We start from the raw sequence: 14,675 nt of genomic DNA, 5'->3' as shown, positions 1-14,675 counted from the left end.
CGTATAATCCCAAAAGAGTAGAGTATGTAAGTACTGGTGTGGCATAAGTGTTATTATTATTATTATTATTATTATGGTCGGTGTATCTTGTGAGAACTCAGGTCTAGCCTGGTTAACTAATCGCACGGATTAAAATCAAGTAACGATTAGTGGCTGTGTCTGTGTCTGGTAAAGTTATGTAGGGTCCTAAAAAAATGAAATAAATAAATAAATAAAATAAAAATTCCCACACTCACATTGGAAATCTAGAGATAGTATGTAATTCATACTTACCAACATAGCTATTGATGGGCACAATAGCCAACGCTATCAGGACAAAACAAAACAAAAAAATCATTATAATAATTCCTGTAATTTTATTAAATGGAGTTTATTGTGTAAGTGTTTCTTTGGCTTTGCGTTTGGATTGAATACGAGTGGGTTGTGATGACGTGGTGTGTTTCTGTGAAGAAGGAGTTTTGTGTTTTTTAACTGTGCTAGGGCGTGTAACTTTATTGGGTGGACCTGTCTTTGTAGTGCATGTTGCGATACTTGTATTTATTGCGTTTGTTTGTTCAGGAAGTTGTGTTTGTGTGGTTGGTTGAGTTAAGGGTGGAGATATTACAGTATGTTGTGTGTCATGTTGTGAGTCTAAAGTGCTGTTTAGGTTTTTGCGTTTGTGTTGAATACTAATGGGTCGTGATAATGTGGTTTGCTTCAGAGGTGAATCTCTGATTGTAGTATATGTTGTATCATTTGTTGTACTTGTTTGTTCGGTAAGTTGTATTTGTGTGTTTGTTTGGGTTAGAGGTGGAGATATTACAGAATGTTGTGTACCGTGTTGTGAGCGAGTACTGTTGTTTACATGTATACGTTGTGGATCATTTGTGTATGTAGTATCTTGTGTTATGTTTAGAAATTTACGCACAATATGGCATGTGTTGATAATGACTGCTTTTTGTAAATGTTTGTATGTGTTTTTGTTTAAACCTAATAGTTGTAAATTGTGGTGTATTGTCTTTGGTATAACACCGGTAGCACTAAGAATAATGGGAACTATAACAGTAGATTTCATTCTTCATTGCGTCTTAAACTCGATAGCTATATCGGTGTATTTACGGTGTTTTTCTGCATGTGTTTTAGTTAAGTTGTTAGTGTTGGGTATGGCAATGTCTATAATACAAATGGATTTTTGTGTTTTATCTATAAGTGTAATATCTGGTCTATTATTGTGGATAGTTTTGTCTGTGAGTAGTGTCCTGTCCCAATATAATTTGTGTGTGTTGTTTTCAAGTATGATCTGTGGCGTGTATTTGTAGTATGGTGTCGTATCTGTTATGAGATTGTGTTTAAGTGCTAATTTTTGATGTATGATTTTAGCTACCTGATCATGTCGATGTTTGTATTCAGTTTGTGCGAGTCGTGTGCATGCCGATATTATATGTTGGATTGTTTCTGATGTTTGTGAACAGAGTCGACAAGAATCGTTTGTCACTGTTTTATCTTTATGTATGTGTTTTTTATAGTTACGTATGTTAATGACCTGGTCTTGTATTGCTAACATGAAACCCTCAGTCTCCGGGAAGACATCACGTTCAGACAACCAACTGTGCGTTGCTATAGAATCAACACAATCTTGGCTAACCTCTTGTGGAAATCGTCCATGTAAAGGCTTTTGGTTCCATGTTTGTATGTTATTTGTGATGTATGTAAGTTTGGATGTAGGTGGGAGTATATTAGTTTCGTGTAGGTTAAGTGGTGTGTAAGATTTGTCTGCATATGTTACTGTTTTGTGTAGGACTGAAGTATCTGAATTCTTATAAAAGTATTGTCGCAAATTGTGTATTTGTGTTTGGTACAATAGTTTTATATCTGTAAGTCCTCTACCTCCTTCCGAACGAGGAAGGTAAAGTCGTATAGTAGAGGAGTGAGGGTGATGTATATGGTGTTTTGTTAATTGTCGCAACACAGCTAATATTTTTGATATGAGTAGGCGAATGTCAATGAAGCAAATGTAAGAAAAATAATAAAAAGTCATTCGAAATAAAGTTGTAAGGTTTTTCAAGTGTTGGTTGGTTGTTATATGACTATCAGGTTTTCCTCGTGTTTACTAACACTTATTCAACGTGTGCAAGTATTGGCAACGCAATATTTTCCCGACCAGAATCGAAACGGTGAATTTGATCTTCGGCGGGATACAACATTAATAGTGTACGTGTGTTTCTCTGTATTTGTTCTAAATCTGTATTTGTCCAACGTATAATCCCAAAAGAGTATGTAAGCACTGGTGTGGCATAAGTGTTAATAGCTTGATTGTATTTCTACCGTGTAATTTTGTTTTAAGTATACTGCGTACTCTTTGTAGGTATTGTGTGATAAGTGTTTGTTTTATACTCGTATGTTTAATGTGTGTGTTTTGCTGAAAACCAAGATACTTATAAGTTTCATTCTCGTCCATGGAATTTATTAAATTACCCTGTTCTAGCTCATAATCTAAAAGTTGTCTTTTTCCAGCTGTGATGTGTTGTGTTTTACATTTATCGATTCCAAAGTCCATTTGTATGTCACGTGAGAATGTTTCGGTAATGTGTAGAAGGTGATTAAGTTTTATGCTTGTGGAAGAGTATAATTTTAAGATCGTCCATGTAAAACAGGTGTGTAATGTTGTGATGTATTTCGTGGTTGTGTTTAATATTGTACCCAAAGTTAGTAGTGTTTAACAAATATGAAAGTGGATTAAGAGCAAGACAAAACCAGAGCGGACTTAAAGAATCGCCTTGAAAAATTCCTCTTTTAATTTGTATTGGGTCGGTAATAAGTTTTGTGTCGTTTAGTGTAAGTGTTAACGTAGTATTCCAACATGACATTATGTAATTGAGGAATTGTGTAATATTGTTGCTGACTTTGTATATTGAGAGTACTTGTTGTAACCAAGAGTGTGGTACTGAATCAAATGCTTTTTTGTAATCAATGTATGCAGTGTGTATGTTTCGTTTGTTATGTCTGGATTGTTCAAGTATAACAGAGTCTATAATGAGTTGCTCTTTACAGCCTCTGGAATACTTGGTACACCCTTTTTGTTCTTCGTATAGAATGTTGTTATCAGTACAGTGTTGGTATATTTTGTTTGTAATGCATGATGTAAAGATTTTGTATATTGTAGGAAGGCATGTAATTGGTCTATATTTAGATGGGTCTTGTGTATTGTTGTCTTTTGGGAGCATGTAAGTGATACCTTGTGTAAAGAATGCAGGAGTGCGATCTGGTGAATTAAGAAGTTCAGTAAATTGTTGTGCAAGGTTAGAGTGAGTGTAGGTAAAATATTTCCACCAAAAGTTGTGAATGTTATCAATGCCTGGACTTTTCCAGTTATGTAAGTGATTAATAGTTTGAATGATGTCTGTTGTAATGATGTTTGTGTTATTCATAGGGGTAATGTATTCAGTACGTGTGGTTTCTGTGGTAATCCACGGGGCTTGTGGATTGTGTTTAATGTCTTTGGTCCATAAGTCAGACCAGAATTGCTGGAGTGAGTGTAGAGATGGTGGAATTAGTTTTTCATTAGTGCTGTTTTGTGTTAGTGATCTGTAAAATAGTTTTTCGTTATGTTTAAATTGTGTGTTATGGCGCTTTCTGTCTGCAGTTTCCCTATAGCGTTTTAGACGGTTTGTGTATATTGATAGTTTTTGTGTCAGTGTATCTCTATGTTCGTTATAGTTTGTATTTTGTTCTCGTGTGGTGTAATTGTTTAGTTTTGTAGTTATGTGTTGTACTTGTCGTGTTAGTTTTGAAGAACGAGTTCCTTGTATGTATTGTGTAATCCGACCTAAGTCACGTCTGATGTCATCGATGCGATTTATCAGGCGTTTTTCCCAGGCCGGGGGTGAGCGTTTTTTTGTTGTGTGCTGTTGTTTGTTTATTGCTATTCTTGCACCGTTACATCTAGAAACTGCAACCGCACCGCAATACACAACAAAGTGTAGTTGATGTAAGCTTGTGTTATCGTTAATGTAATTTGGTAAAATGTGGTCATTTAATGTTTGTGAAAGTGTGCGTAATTTTTAGTGTGACTTTGTTTAGGTATTCGTGGTCTTTGTGTTGGGTCAGTGTTTGAGAATTCTAATAATGCATTGTCGAATTCTTTTTGAAGGGATGTGAGTGTTTGGTTCGTGTGATTATTTGTATCTATCGATGGCTGCAGTGTCGCAAATGTCTGTATTTCAGAGTTGTTTAGAACGGATGTATTATGTTGTACGGTGAGTGTGTTGTTTGTGTTGAGTAGTGCTTCAATTTCGTGCCTGATTTGTTCCTGTGTGTCTAATGTAAGGAGTGTATTTTTAATAATAACTATACGTTGGTCTGCAATGCGTTGTTCTGTTAAGTGTGCTAAATGTGGGTATTGTGTAATGAAAGCGTGATATAGTTTACCTCTGTATGCTGTCCTGTCCGTTTCCATCTTCGTGATCTCCAGATACGTACCAAAAATGAAGCGATTCATCCCTTCGTCCCATTTCATACGTCTTTTGGAGGTTTCCTTTGCGCTGGTCCCATCCACAAGCGGTTGCGAAGCAGGCACAAAGGTCTCTTCATGGCGGTCCTCTTCAGGTGGTCGTTGTCCTCTTCGTAGTCTTTTTTCGGCTGTAGAGGTTTCGGGTATCCCGACGAGCGGCCGCCTGTTCACCAACTCGTCACTATCGGCTCGCATGCTGCAACGCCCAGCGATAGCTCCAGACGTGCCCTGACGCTCCTCAGGTAGCGGCATTTTTCCGAGGCTTTGTTCAAACTCCATTTTCATGAGAATATGGGGTGACTAGGAACACGTGAAGGCGTCACTCTTCAAGATATTCGCGTAAGCAAATATCCACCTGCGTGTTGGGTATAATGTAGGAAAGTAGGGAACATGGGCGTGGGAGTTGGAAAGTAAAGTGGGTAGGTAAGTACCTACTAAAGGTGGTTGGACTTGTCACCTTTAGTGCCCATTGATCGCCTTTTACGATCTCTAGGGCGAGAGTGGGCCTATTCTATCCCCGAACCCACAGGGTTATTATTATTATTATTATATTAGAGGTAGCCATATATTTAGATAGATAGAGTACATGGTTACAATCCATTATCTAAGCAATTGTTTTTTTATTACGCTGAGATTCGTCAGTACCTGGGAACATCGAACCATTGGTACCTCTTATCTTGGGTCGTGTCATATGCGTACTCCACGCACTTTTTACGCCTGTAAAGAAGAAATTGCACATCATTTGACTCCGATGATGATAATTACATACGGCGTGTACTCATATTTGATGCATGCCACTATGGGATAGTCCTCTCGAAAGCACTGCGTTCCCAAAATGTTGAAATAAATAAGCCCAACGTTATTGGACACCTTTGAGCTGACATTCTTGAGGCAATCATAAAAGTCGTAATCACAGTCGCAGACCAACCTAATTGACGGAAACGTAATGAGGCAAACTTGGCAGAAGTACAAACCTGGTGTAAAACGCATCGTTGGTCAAGTTGTGGCGGGTCCCGCCAGCCTCAATTGTATCGTTACAGAAATCGTGAGTTCGGCAGCACTTGTCCGTGTCCGCTGCAATTCCGAGATCCTCGTTGTTTGCTGAGATATTCCCTGCACCACACCACTTGGTCCCTGGAACAATCTCGCGTCGATTGGCACCTTTTGAGATCGAAACCACTTACCTGGGAAGATAGCGAACCAGTTGGGCAAACGACCATCGTCGTTCGTATCAGTCTCGTACCTTCCCCTTGTGTTATCAAGAAACATAGCACTCGCCCAAAAACGCAACACCAGCGTTACGATGGTTACTAGTGCAATGCTCTTCATGATTTGCTTTTTGCCGAAGCTAAATTGCAGTTTATATAGTGCACTAATGATTTGCATATCAGAAAAAATATGTATTTGTGTTCTGTGATAGAATGGCCTTGTTTCAGTGGCGGCTTTAATTTGCCCTTACTAACTGATCCATCGTTTAAGGACCCGGGGAGAGGAAACAAAACTTTGTACATTGTCCGAGAAATCGCCGGTACGATCCTGTTTCCTTTTAATTGGGCACACAAATTACGCAGAAATGGTTGAGGTAATTACGCGCCCTTCGCTTCGAGATAACGTATACAATTTATGGCATAAAAATGTAGTTATTAATAAATTCTTCACTTCACAGAGTGTTTTGTTAAACAAATTTGAAATGGCACACTTAGATTGTATATTTAAGAATGGGATGTAATGAGGTTAGCCAAATAAATGCAAAGTGTGGACACGAAGCAAAGGTCGTGCTAATCCGTTCAAAAACCATGAAAACTATTTCATCTTCGCAATGGATTTCCAATGGAAACAGATCAGGACGGTAGTGTAAGTTTTAGGCATATGGGCGCATGGCGATGTATATCCTGGCGGCGTACACTCCGGCACCGTTTTCGGGGCGATAATCCATTCCGGCGACCAATCTTGTTTACACAATTGCCAACGGTGCCAAGGACGCATTTTTTGACAATTGCGTTTTACCGTTTACCTACGCAGGTAGATACCAGAAAACTTTACTCAACTATAAATGGCATAATTTCAATTTGATACTACAGTCCCTATTCCGATTGTATTATATCTAGGAAAGAAAAAGCACACAAATACGAAAACTTAATTCCGGTGAATTGTTTCAATATAATAAACATGAATTTACTTCATATTTACTTAAATGTTTTCCATCCCCCCGATCTCAGAGTTCAAATTGCTGGGTCGACCGAAGCCGCGACTGCCCATCGTCGGATTTAGATGGCCGGGATAACCGAAGCCGGGAAGTAAATGGTCGTCGAGATGGCTTATCGTCGGGAAATCGGTGCCAAGGTGACCGTGGCCGTGGGATACATGCCAAATTTTAATTAGTGTGTGCCAGTTGACTGTAACATTTTGATTTTCTCATATTGTTTGAGGATCACAGTTTTTTTTCCAATTGTATCGGTTTTAGTTTAGCGAAATCGTATTACTGGTACATTTTTAATAAAGAGATGTTGGGTTAGGCTATTTTTTGTTTCCTCCCTTGCTGATACTTTGCAGACAACGACGTTTAAGTTTAGTTCTATCCCAGGTTCTACCCATCGCTTGTCGGTTCATTCGCAAAATCGTTAAATATAATTATATTCTGGCGAGTAACCGGATGGGATGTGAAGTAATTAAATTAGGTGGATACGTAAATGGTCATTTCCCAATCACCTTGTATGTACATTGTACGTTCTCATATGGAGTTTGAACCAATTTACTTCTAAATCGTTGCCGGATTACAATTATTTTCCAAAACCACCCCCTAAGTGGGATAAAATTTACCTTTTTTGACATTTTTCTTAATAACTCTAAAACGAAGCATTTTAAGAAAAAATGCAAAAGAATTGTAGAGAAAAAATAATAATAATAATATATATTTCATCTTTTAGCCATTTAGGCTTTTAGCCAAGTAGGTATACATCAAACTTTTTAGACGTTGAGAGGCGCAAATAAAATTTTCCTCAACCCATTGAAGTACATCGAAATACCGCTTTGTAATATTTCTATAAAACTCCAGAAACTGTTCTCTTAGGTCGATGAATTCAATACTGCCTGCAAGAGGGAAGTGACACTCCGTAACTCTAAACAACCACCCCCATCGCAATCGTGGGCGTCTCGACTTGTACGGCTCCTCAATATATCTTTTCTTTCTATCTTTTCTTTCTTTCTTTCTTTTCTTTCTTTTTTCTTTTTTTTCTTTTATTTCTTCTGTTTCTTTTCTTTCTAAATGGGTAGCTTAGAAGCATATAAAAGGTTTCTTTCTTTTCTTTCTAAAGGGGTAGCTTAGAAGCATATAAAAGGATTTTTTTATTGTGCACCAAAATTTTATAACCTACTCTTGGTTAAAGCCTTTCAAAGAACACTCGTTTTTTTCTAAAAAAATTTAAATCGTGGCTCTTTACCATACAAAACGTTGAAATTTTATTTAAATAAATTAATTTGTTTCTTCTTCAAATAGCATCATTGTTATTAATTATTTGCAATACTTTATCCGGTAACACGCACACACAAGATTGTTTTTAATAGGCATCTTTTTTGTTTTTTTTTTGCTATTGCATAAAATAAAGTATACCTCCTGTCCTGTTCACCATCACTACATTCCATTATATTTTCTGACGGTAATCTCCATATAGCAATGTTAAGGAGAACACTTTTAGTCTAATTTTATTTTATTGTATTGTAACAAAAACAATTTTTTTCTATTTCGGTGTTACAATGATGATTTTGTACAAAACAGTTGCACAAAGACAGTGATTATAGTCGTTTTTTTTGGTAACTCATCTCTTAAGTTGGCAGTTACTAGTTAGTACAAGTAGGTACTTCGTTGGGTACTTCCATGTTTGAACTTCAAAATGTCAGTCTTACTACGCTGCCAGCCTAAAACTTAACGGCATAAAAAGTGTTCCCAACATAAAACATGTTAGTTCTAATGTTCCCTATAGTTTCTGATAATGATTTTTTTAAATTAAATTAAAGCACCGAAATAGAAAAAATAGTATGAAAAACGCGTGTTACAATGCTTTATTGTAATACTCCTATCTTGCGGTCACTCGTGGCTACGCTTCGCGTCGCCACTCGTGCCACAAGATAGTCGTATTACAATAGATCGCATTGTAACACTTGTCTTTCAATATACTATTGTCGTTTTGAATGTATTATTTTTATTTTTTTTTTGTTTTCTTTTGTGTTTTGGAAAAATAAACTTTCTTTCCTTTTTTTCTTTTCATTACTTTCTTTCCTTTCTCTCCATTCTTTCCTTTTTTTTCCTTTCTCTCTTTTTCTCCTTTCTTTCCTTTCTTTGTCTTCTTTCCTTCCTTTCCTTCCTTTCCTTTCTTTCTTTTAATCAATGTAATTTAATAGTTTGGGTCCGATTGTTTTCAAATTGGTGTCATTAAAAATCTTGTGAACGCGTTTTCTAAAGCCCAAATCGCGGTCTCTCTTTCTCTTGTCGCCAATAGAAGCTCGAGCTATGAGAAGTGCCCAAAAAATGGAGTACTATTTTGTGGAGCATTTTTAACGCTACCAAAATACGAATTGGATACCGCCAAAGGGAATGTGATAGTCCCCGAGAAGATCTTACTGGTGGAAGAGTCAAAATTTGCTAGTAGAATATTGATCTGCCATACAAAAATGGGCTGAAATCCCTTCGATAGAGGACTTTGATAATTTTTTATTAAATAGATTTTTCCACATTTCATGTATCCTAACAGTCGTAATATGAAGTTTTCTTTTTCTTCATTTGTTCAATTTTTGATGAAATAAAGTTCAAAATACATGGTTCTTTTCTTTTTGAAGACTAAAAAGACCAAAAAAGCCATTCTTTGGACAGACTTCGAATACCGTGCGGTAAAAAACTAAAATGAAACGAAAACGCAAAGAAGTGTTTAAAAAAATTTAAAAATTGTGTACAACTGGTATTTTTCATGGTATTTTTTGAATTTTTTATATGAACCTCTTTTGAATTTGTTTAAATCGCTTCAATCTTTTATAAGCGTTTAAAAAAATTAAAAAAATTCAAAGATTGTGTATAATTGGTATTTTTTTAATTTTCTATGTGAATCTTTTTTGAATTCTTTTAAATCGCTTGAATCTTTTGTTTTTCTAATTATCCCTGGTGTGCTATAGTTTTGAAAAGACAATTAAGTATTCTGTCTGTTTAGCTTAAAATATACAGTCTCCCATTAAAAAAAAATGAGGTTAGGTCCAATAACTTTCTTCTTGACCTCGTAAACTTACTTTGAAAAAGGTAGATTATTAAACATTATTTGTGATAAACACATTTCCGATAATTTAATAAACAAAGAAATCATAGGCTTCTATCTAAAAATACTTATAGTTTAAGAATTTCCCTATACCAATGACCATTTGGTCACCCTATACAGAGCAAATAATATTTAAATTGTCCCATTTTAATAGTTGACATAATTCCAAATGCCAAGCACCCTTCTCTATATTTGATCATGCTACATTCATATTAAGCAATTTTCAAGAGCGGGCCAAGTGAGTTTCAAGCCCGCTCTTGCCCCCCCCCCCCCTGACTACGGCCCTGCCCTCGACCTATGTTACAGATCCCCGAGCAATCCAAACCACGCATACGCATTTCCGGCGCTGAGCAGAAGAGACGAAAGAAGGGTAGAGTCAAATGAGTCACACTGCTCCAACAGTTGCCTCCAAACCATCCACCTACCGTGATCCAACCCCTGGCACAGAGGCTGGCTCCTGCAGCTAACCTCGGGCAGGCGGGTAAACGGGTAGGTGAAAAGAAAAAGAGGGAGAGTGAAAATTTGCTCAAGAAATAATTATAATAAAGTATGGATTTTTGACATTACTCCCGAATATCTGGCATTTTGGAAAATAATAGCAATCTAACCCTTGAACAGCAACAATCTCGTTTACACGATTTCTTAAAAACTAAATTTGGCGTATCGGAAGGGCGCTGGGTTACGCAACGAAGATAGATCACGAAAATGTTCTATATAGATTGCTTCGAAGTAACTCGGTTCCCCTATTTAAGCAACAAATTTTGGACAATGAACTTAATAAAATGTTGCAAATGGACGTAATAGAACCATATACAAGTGCGTGGTCGTCACCATTAGCCAAGAGTATACATTTTGTGTTGATTTTAGAGCATTAATTAATTAAATAAGGTAAAAAAGAAGATGCTTATCCCCTCCTCCACATATCCGCAATTTTAGATAGACTGCGCGGGGATAAATATCTGAATTTCCTCAATATTAAATTGGTCTATTGGCAAATGGCGGTTAAAGCATCATGCCGGAAATACACGTAAGATTTTAGAACAGGTTTTCCTTCTTTTTGTGATTCCTCAAGTAGTAATATGTCATAACGGAGTGCACATGCGTAGTAATCAATTCCAAAATGTATGCGCTCAGTACCACTATAAGATTTCCTAGTCAAAGTAGTCAAAACCATGATTTTATGTTATGTAAAAGATAGTCAAAGAATGACAATTTAGCATCCTCTGCGTGTGCCATAAGCACTGCATCCAAATCTCTGACCTAATCTCTTTTGTTAGTGTACGAGCATTCAGCCTTGCTGAATGGCTACGGAATTTTTGTTGATATATTTCCGTTTGACATTGTGGAATTTACCAAAACCATAGCAACAACAATTACAAACGTTTTTAACGGAAATATTTCATTGTTAAGTCTTAGCCAACATTTGTTTGACAAACAGATAAACGCGAGGATGGGATCATAAAATTCTGACGTCCTGAGTTTCTCGGTAATTAGCAACACAATCCGGTATCAAAAACGTACAAAACTGCTTATATAATACAATAAATGTATCAAGTTTTTTCTTAATATTTGCACGTGTTTTTCAGATTATGATCTGAGATATCAGCATGTAGTAGAGCTTCACATTATTTAAATACAAAAAAAATGTATGGTACATTGTTTATTATGCTCAATGGCTAAAATTATGAAGCAAGTTCTAGGTGACGACCTTGAAGTTGAAGCGAAAGGTAGGTATTCTGATAGGAGAGGATCATATTCATTTCATTATCACAAGAGAATTTGAGTCTCTAATAAAGAACGCCTTGTGCGTATCAAGGTGTATGTTAGACAAGCACAAATGGGATCTCCTTGTTCAGTTCATGGCTGAGAAGGGCAGTCTAATTGTAGGGATGATGAGTACAGAGGTATTTGGAGTTAGTCACGGTGTCGGTCCGAGGTCAAAGGAAGACAAGCGTACGGAATAGATCGTCGAGTTAACCACGAGGAGAGTTGACTCGAGACTTTGGAAAACAAGTTTGCTCTGGTGTGGTGAAAATGTGTGTCTTCCTGAGAGAGACATCTCTTCTGGAGGAAAATAAAATCAGAGTGGTTTTGGATGCGGCCACAAAGAACCATAGAATGACTCTTAACGACGACAATGTTCTGACAGGTCCGGACTTTGTTGAGGTTCAGAGAGAGAAGAGCTGCCTTCACGACTGACATTCAGGAAAATGCAATGGTCGCTCTTGAGGAAAGACAAGTTGCTGCCTGTTGAGAGTGGCAGATGAGCGTGATAATATTGAGACCTACCAGTAAAGCGATGTCAATTCCACATAAACTAATACACATTATTAACCTTGGCAATAGACTGGAGTAGTGGTACTCTAATTCATAATAAAATGACATTGTGACAATTAAATCTCTTAAACGAAAATCTATGGTAAGAAATGATATTAGATAAACAAAAAATTGAGGATTCGAAAAATTAGTATACGATCACAACTGCAAAGTTTGGTGAATTGATTTCGATGAAACGCCAACCAAGACGGAACTGTTGAGTGCCGTCATATCAGTGTTTTTGACCCTCCTGGCTTTGTGGAGCATTTCGTGGTCAAGGGAAAAATGCTGCTTCGGGTGGTGTCGCGGAACAGATAGTTGGATGGGACGATCCGGAGAGCCTCAGAGTGAAATGGTTGCTTTGGATAGAGGAGAAAATTGAGGCATTTCTATTTACCGCGATTGATGCTGTTGGTACCTTACGGGTACAAGCTTGTGGTAACTTGCTGTTGTTTTGTTTGTTGAAAGGTGTATTTACAGGTAGTAACCCAATGAACAAAAGGTAGTAACCATTTCTTTCTTTCTCTTTGAATTTAATCACAATTTGTTATTATTTCATTTTGCCTAAAATATTTGTTATCGAAGCAAGGCGTACTCCATGCTTTTGAGAATCGTTGCTCTGTATGCTTCGACTTACAAACTATTCCGTGGAGTAAGTACCCAATACAGTTCGATACTTCGCTGTATGCGTTGCTTGCGGACGGCAGTTCTTATGTCTTAGCATATACGAGAAGGGGGTTCAATAATTTGATGTTTCTCCATACGAGTGGTTTAACTATTTCCGCGAAGGAACGATGGTATGACTTGTAAAAATTTGTAAGAACAGAATAATTTTCCTGTAAATCTTAGCGTTGTAGCACGTTGCATTAATTTTGCTTAGCAGTATTTTTATTAGCCCGTAATGATTTATAACACAAATGTAAAATACAACAGACGTTATAAAAACCTTATCATCTAAATGACACCGCTTTCAATCCATTCCCTCAGTTTAGATTTTTGTATCTTTAGTGTATGTGTCCATGGAAATTCTTTGACGAATTTCACGCCACCTCTTAAACGATTTTTATCCTCAACCCTCGTGTTTACGTAGTTGATAATTTCTTCAGGTTTTACACTATGCTCCTTATCGTTCAACTGAACCACGGCTGTGGGAAGGTATCCGAATATTTCATCTTTCAAACCAAGAACTGCCGCGTTTTGAATGGAACGATGGCTTAAAAGAACTTCCTCTATTTCTCTGGGGTAAATGTGAAGGTTGCCGAATTTAAATGTATCTTTTACCCTACCGATAATAAAGAAACATCTCTGCTCGTTGTAGTAAGCTAAATCGCCAGTTCTGTACCAACCGTCAGAATCAAAGAGGTCCGGTGATTCGTAATTTAGGTAGCCCTTCATTAGGTATTTAGTTTTCAATCTGAGTTCACCGTGATGATTTGGCCCTAATATTTCTTCCGTTTCCGTATCCACCACCTGGAAGTGCAGCTCAATTAAATTATCGAATACCATACTCGATGCTAAAAGGTTGGGCGACGTACTTTATAAGAAATTCCATCTTTAGCGAGGCCAATTGACGTCGGAAACTCTCGACGAAGCTTGTCGCTCCGTTGGTCTTCCGGAAATGCTGCAACAGTACTAAATATTTCACTTTGGCCGTAGCTCGGACAAACAATCGTTTTAGAAAACATTTTCTGGAGCTTTAGTAAATAATCTTTGGATGTATAGTTTCCGCCAATCAACAACCGTTTTAAATTTTCCAAGTCGAAATGCTGAGGTTTCTGGTACTTAAAAAACTCCTCACTAGATACCGGCGAAATTAACATGAAGTCTACTTTATAATTTGAAATTTTCCAAAGCTCTCCGATATTGAATCTATAAAATACGATTCTCTTAAAGCCGTTGAGTATGGTTTCGTGCATCCATCTGTTGAATAGAGATCGCCATGGCGGATTGAACACGGCATACGTTTTGGATTCCCCATTGTTACTAAAATTTAATTATTCATTACGTTATTCAAGGTTTGTAGTTATTACTTACTGGTATCTAACTCTCATGGAGGAATGGGTGTGACAAATACCTTTAGGCCTGCTTGTTGTACCGCTGCTAAACGAAACGAAAACAGTTTCCTCCAAACTGTTAGCTTCGTACACCCTGAAAACGTTCTCATTGTCGTACCGTTGTAAAAACTCCGTAAATGGGATGTGCTTCTTCGTTCCACCAAACACCACCAGTGGTAACTGCCCACCAAGCTCGCGCACAACTTCTTCCATTAAGCCTTCGCTTTGCTGTCTGGCGAAAACCATCTTTGGCAAAACTTGCCTTAAGAAAAAAACGATTTCTTCCGCTGACATGGATGGGTCAACGTTAGCCGTTATCGCACCAATAAATATCGCAGCAATATATACTACGCCAGCATCCATATCGTTCACTGTACACATGGACACAAAATCTCCAGGTTTAATTCCCCTATTTTTCATCGCGATTGCTGTTCTAACACAGCGTTTCAGGAAATTTTCGTAAGTTTCTTCCTTATTTGTATGTCCATCAACCTATGAACACTAAAGAGCTCATTA

At 37.3% G+C, this 14,675-nt stretch overlaps 2 protein-coding genes across 2 annotated transcripts in view; both read right to left on the bottom strand.

The window, feature by feature from the left end:
• Nucleotides 1–5,072: 5,072 nt before the first annotated feature.
• LOC116181143 (phospholipase A2-like) lies at nt 5,073–5,832 on the bottom strand. Its single transcript, XM_031501418.1, has 4 exons — nt 5,674–5,832; nt 5,464–5,623; nt 5,259–5,417; nt 5,073–5,206 (listed from the first exon to the last, which is right to left on the bottom strand). The coding sequence occupies exons 1-4, from the start codon at nt 5,816–5,818 to the stop codon at nt 5,128–5,130; spliced, it is 543 nt and encodes a 180-aa protein (XP_031357278.1). The 5' UTR covers nt 5,819–5,832; the 3' UTR covers nt 5,073–5,127.
• A 7,227-nt stretch (nt 5,833–13,059) lies between these two features.
• Nucleotides 13,060–14,675, bottom strand: part of LOC116180018 (luciferin 4-monooxygenase-like) — a 10,805-nt gene continuing 9,189 nt past the window's right edge. Inside the window, exons 3-5 of the mRNA XM_031499839.1 lie at nt 14,140–14,651; nt 13,641–14,088; nt 13,060–13,575 (exon numbers count right to left, since the gene is read on the bottom strand). Of these exons, the coding sequence (XP_031355699.1) occupies nt 13,060–13,575; nt 13,641–14,088; nt 14,140–14,651 (1,476 nt within the window). The remainder of the gene's footprint in view (nt 13,576–13,640; nt 14,089–14,139; nt 14,652–14,675) is intronic.

Source organism: Photinus pyralis, unplaced genomic scaffold (genome assembly GCF_008802855.1).
Source record: "Photinus pyralis isolate 1611_PpyrPB1 unplaced genomic scaffold, Ppyr1.3 Ppyr1.4_LG9, whole genome shotgun sequence".
NCBI classification, from domain to species: domain Eukaryota; kingdom Metazoa; phylum Arthropoda; class Insecta; order Coleoptera; family Lampyridae; genus Photinus; species Photinus pyralis.
The sequence above is the reverse complement of the archived record's forward strand: the minus strand, read 5'-3'. Positions and strand labels throughout refer to the sequence as shown.

Bases quoted from the DNA above. Each gene is read 5' to 3' on its own strand.
- LOC116181143 (XM_031501418.1), bottom strand. From the start codon at position 5,818: ATGAAGAGCATTGCACTAGTAACCATCGTAACGCTGGTGTTGCGTTTT. The intron at 5,418-5,463 runs GTTTGTACTTCT...TCCGTCAATTAG, and splicing joins AACGATGCGTTTTACACCAG to GTTGGTCTGCGACTGTGATT. The intron at 5,207-5,258 runs GTATGTAATTAT...TCTTCTTTACAG, and splicing joins ATCAAATATGAGTACACGCC to GCGTAAAAAGTGCGTGGAGT.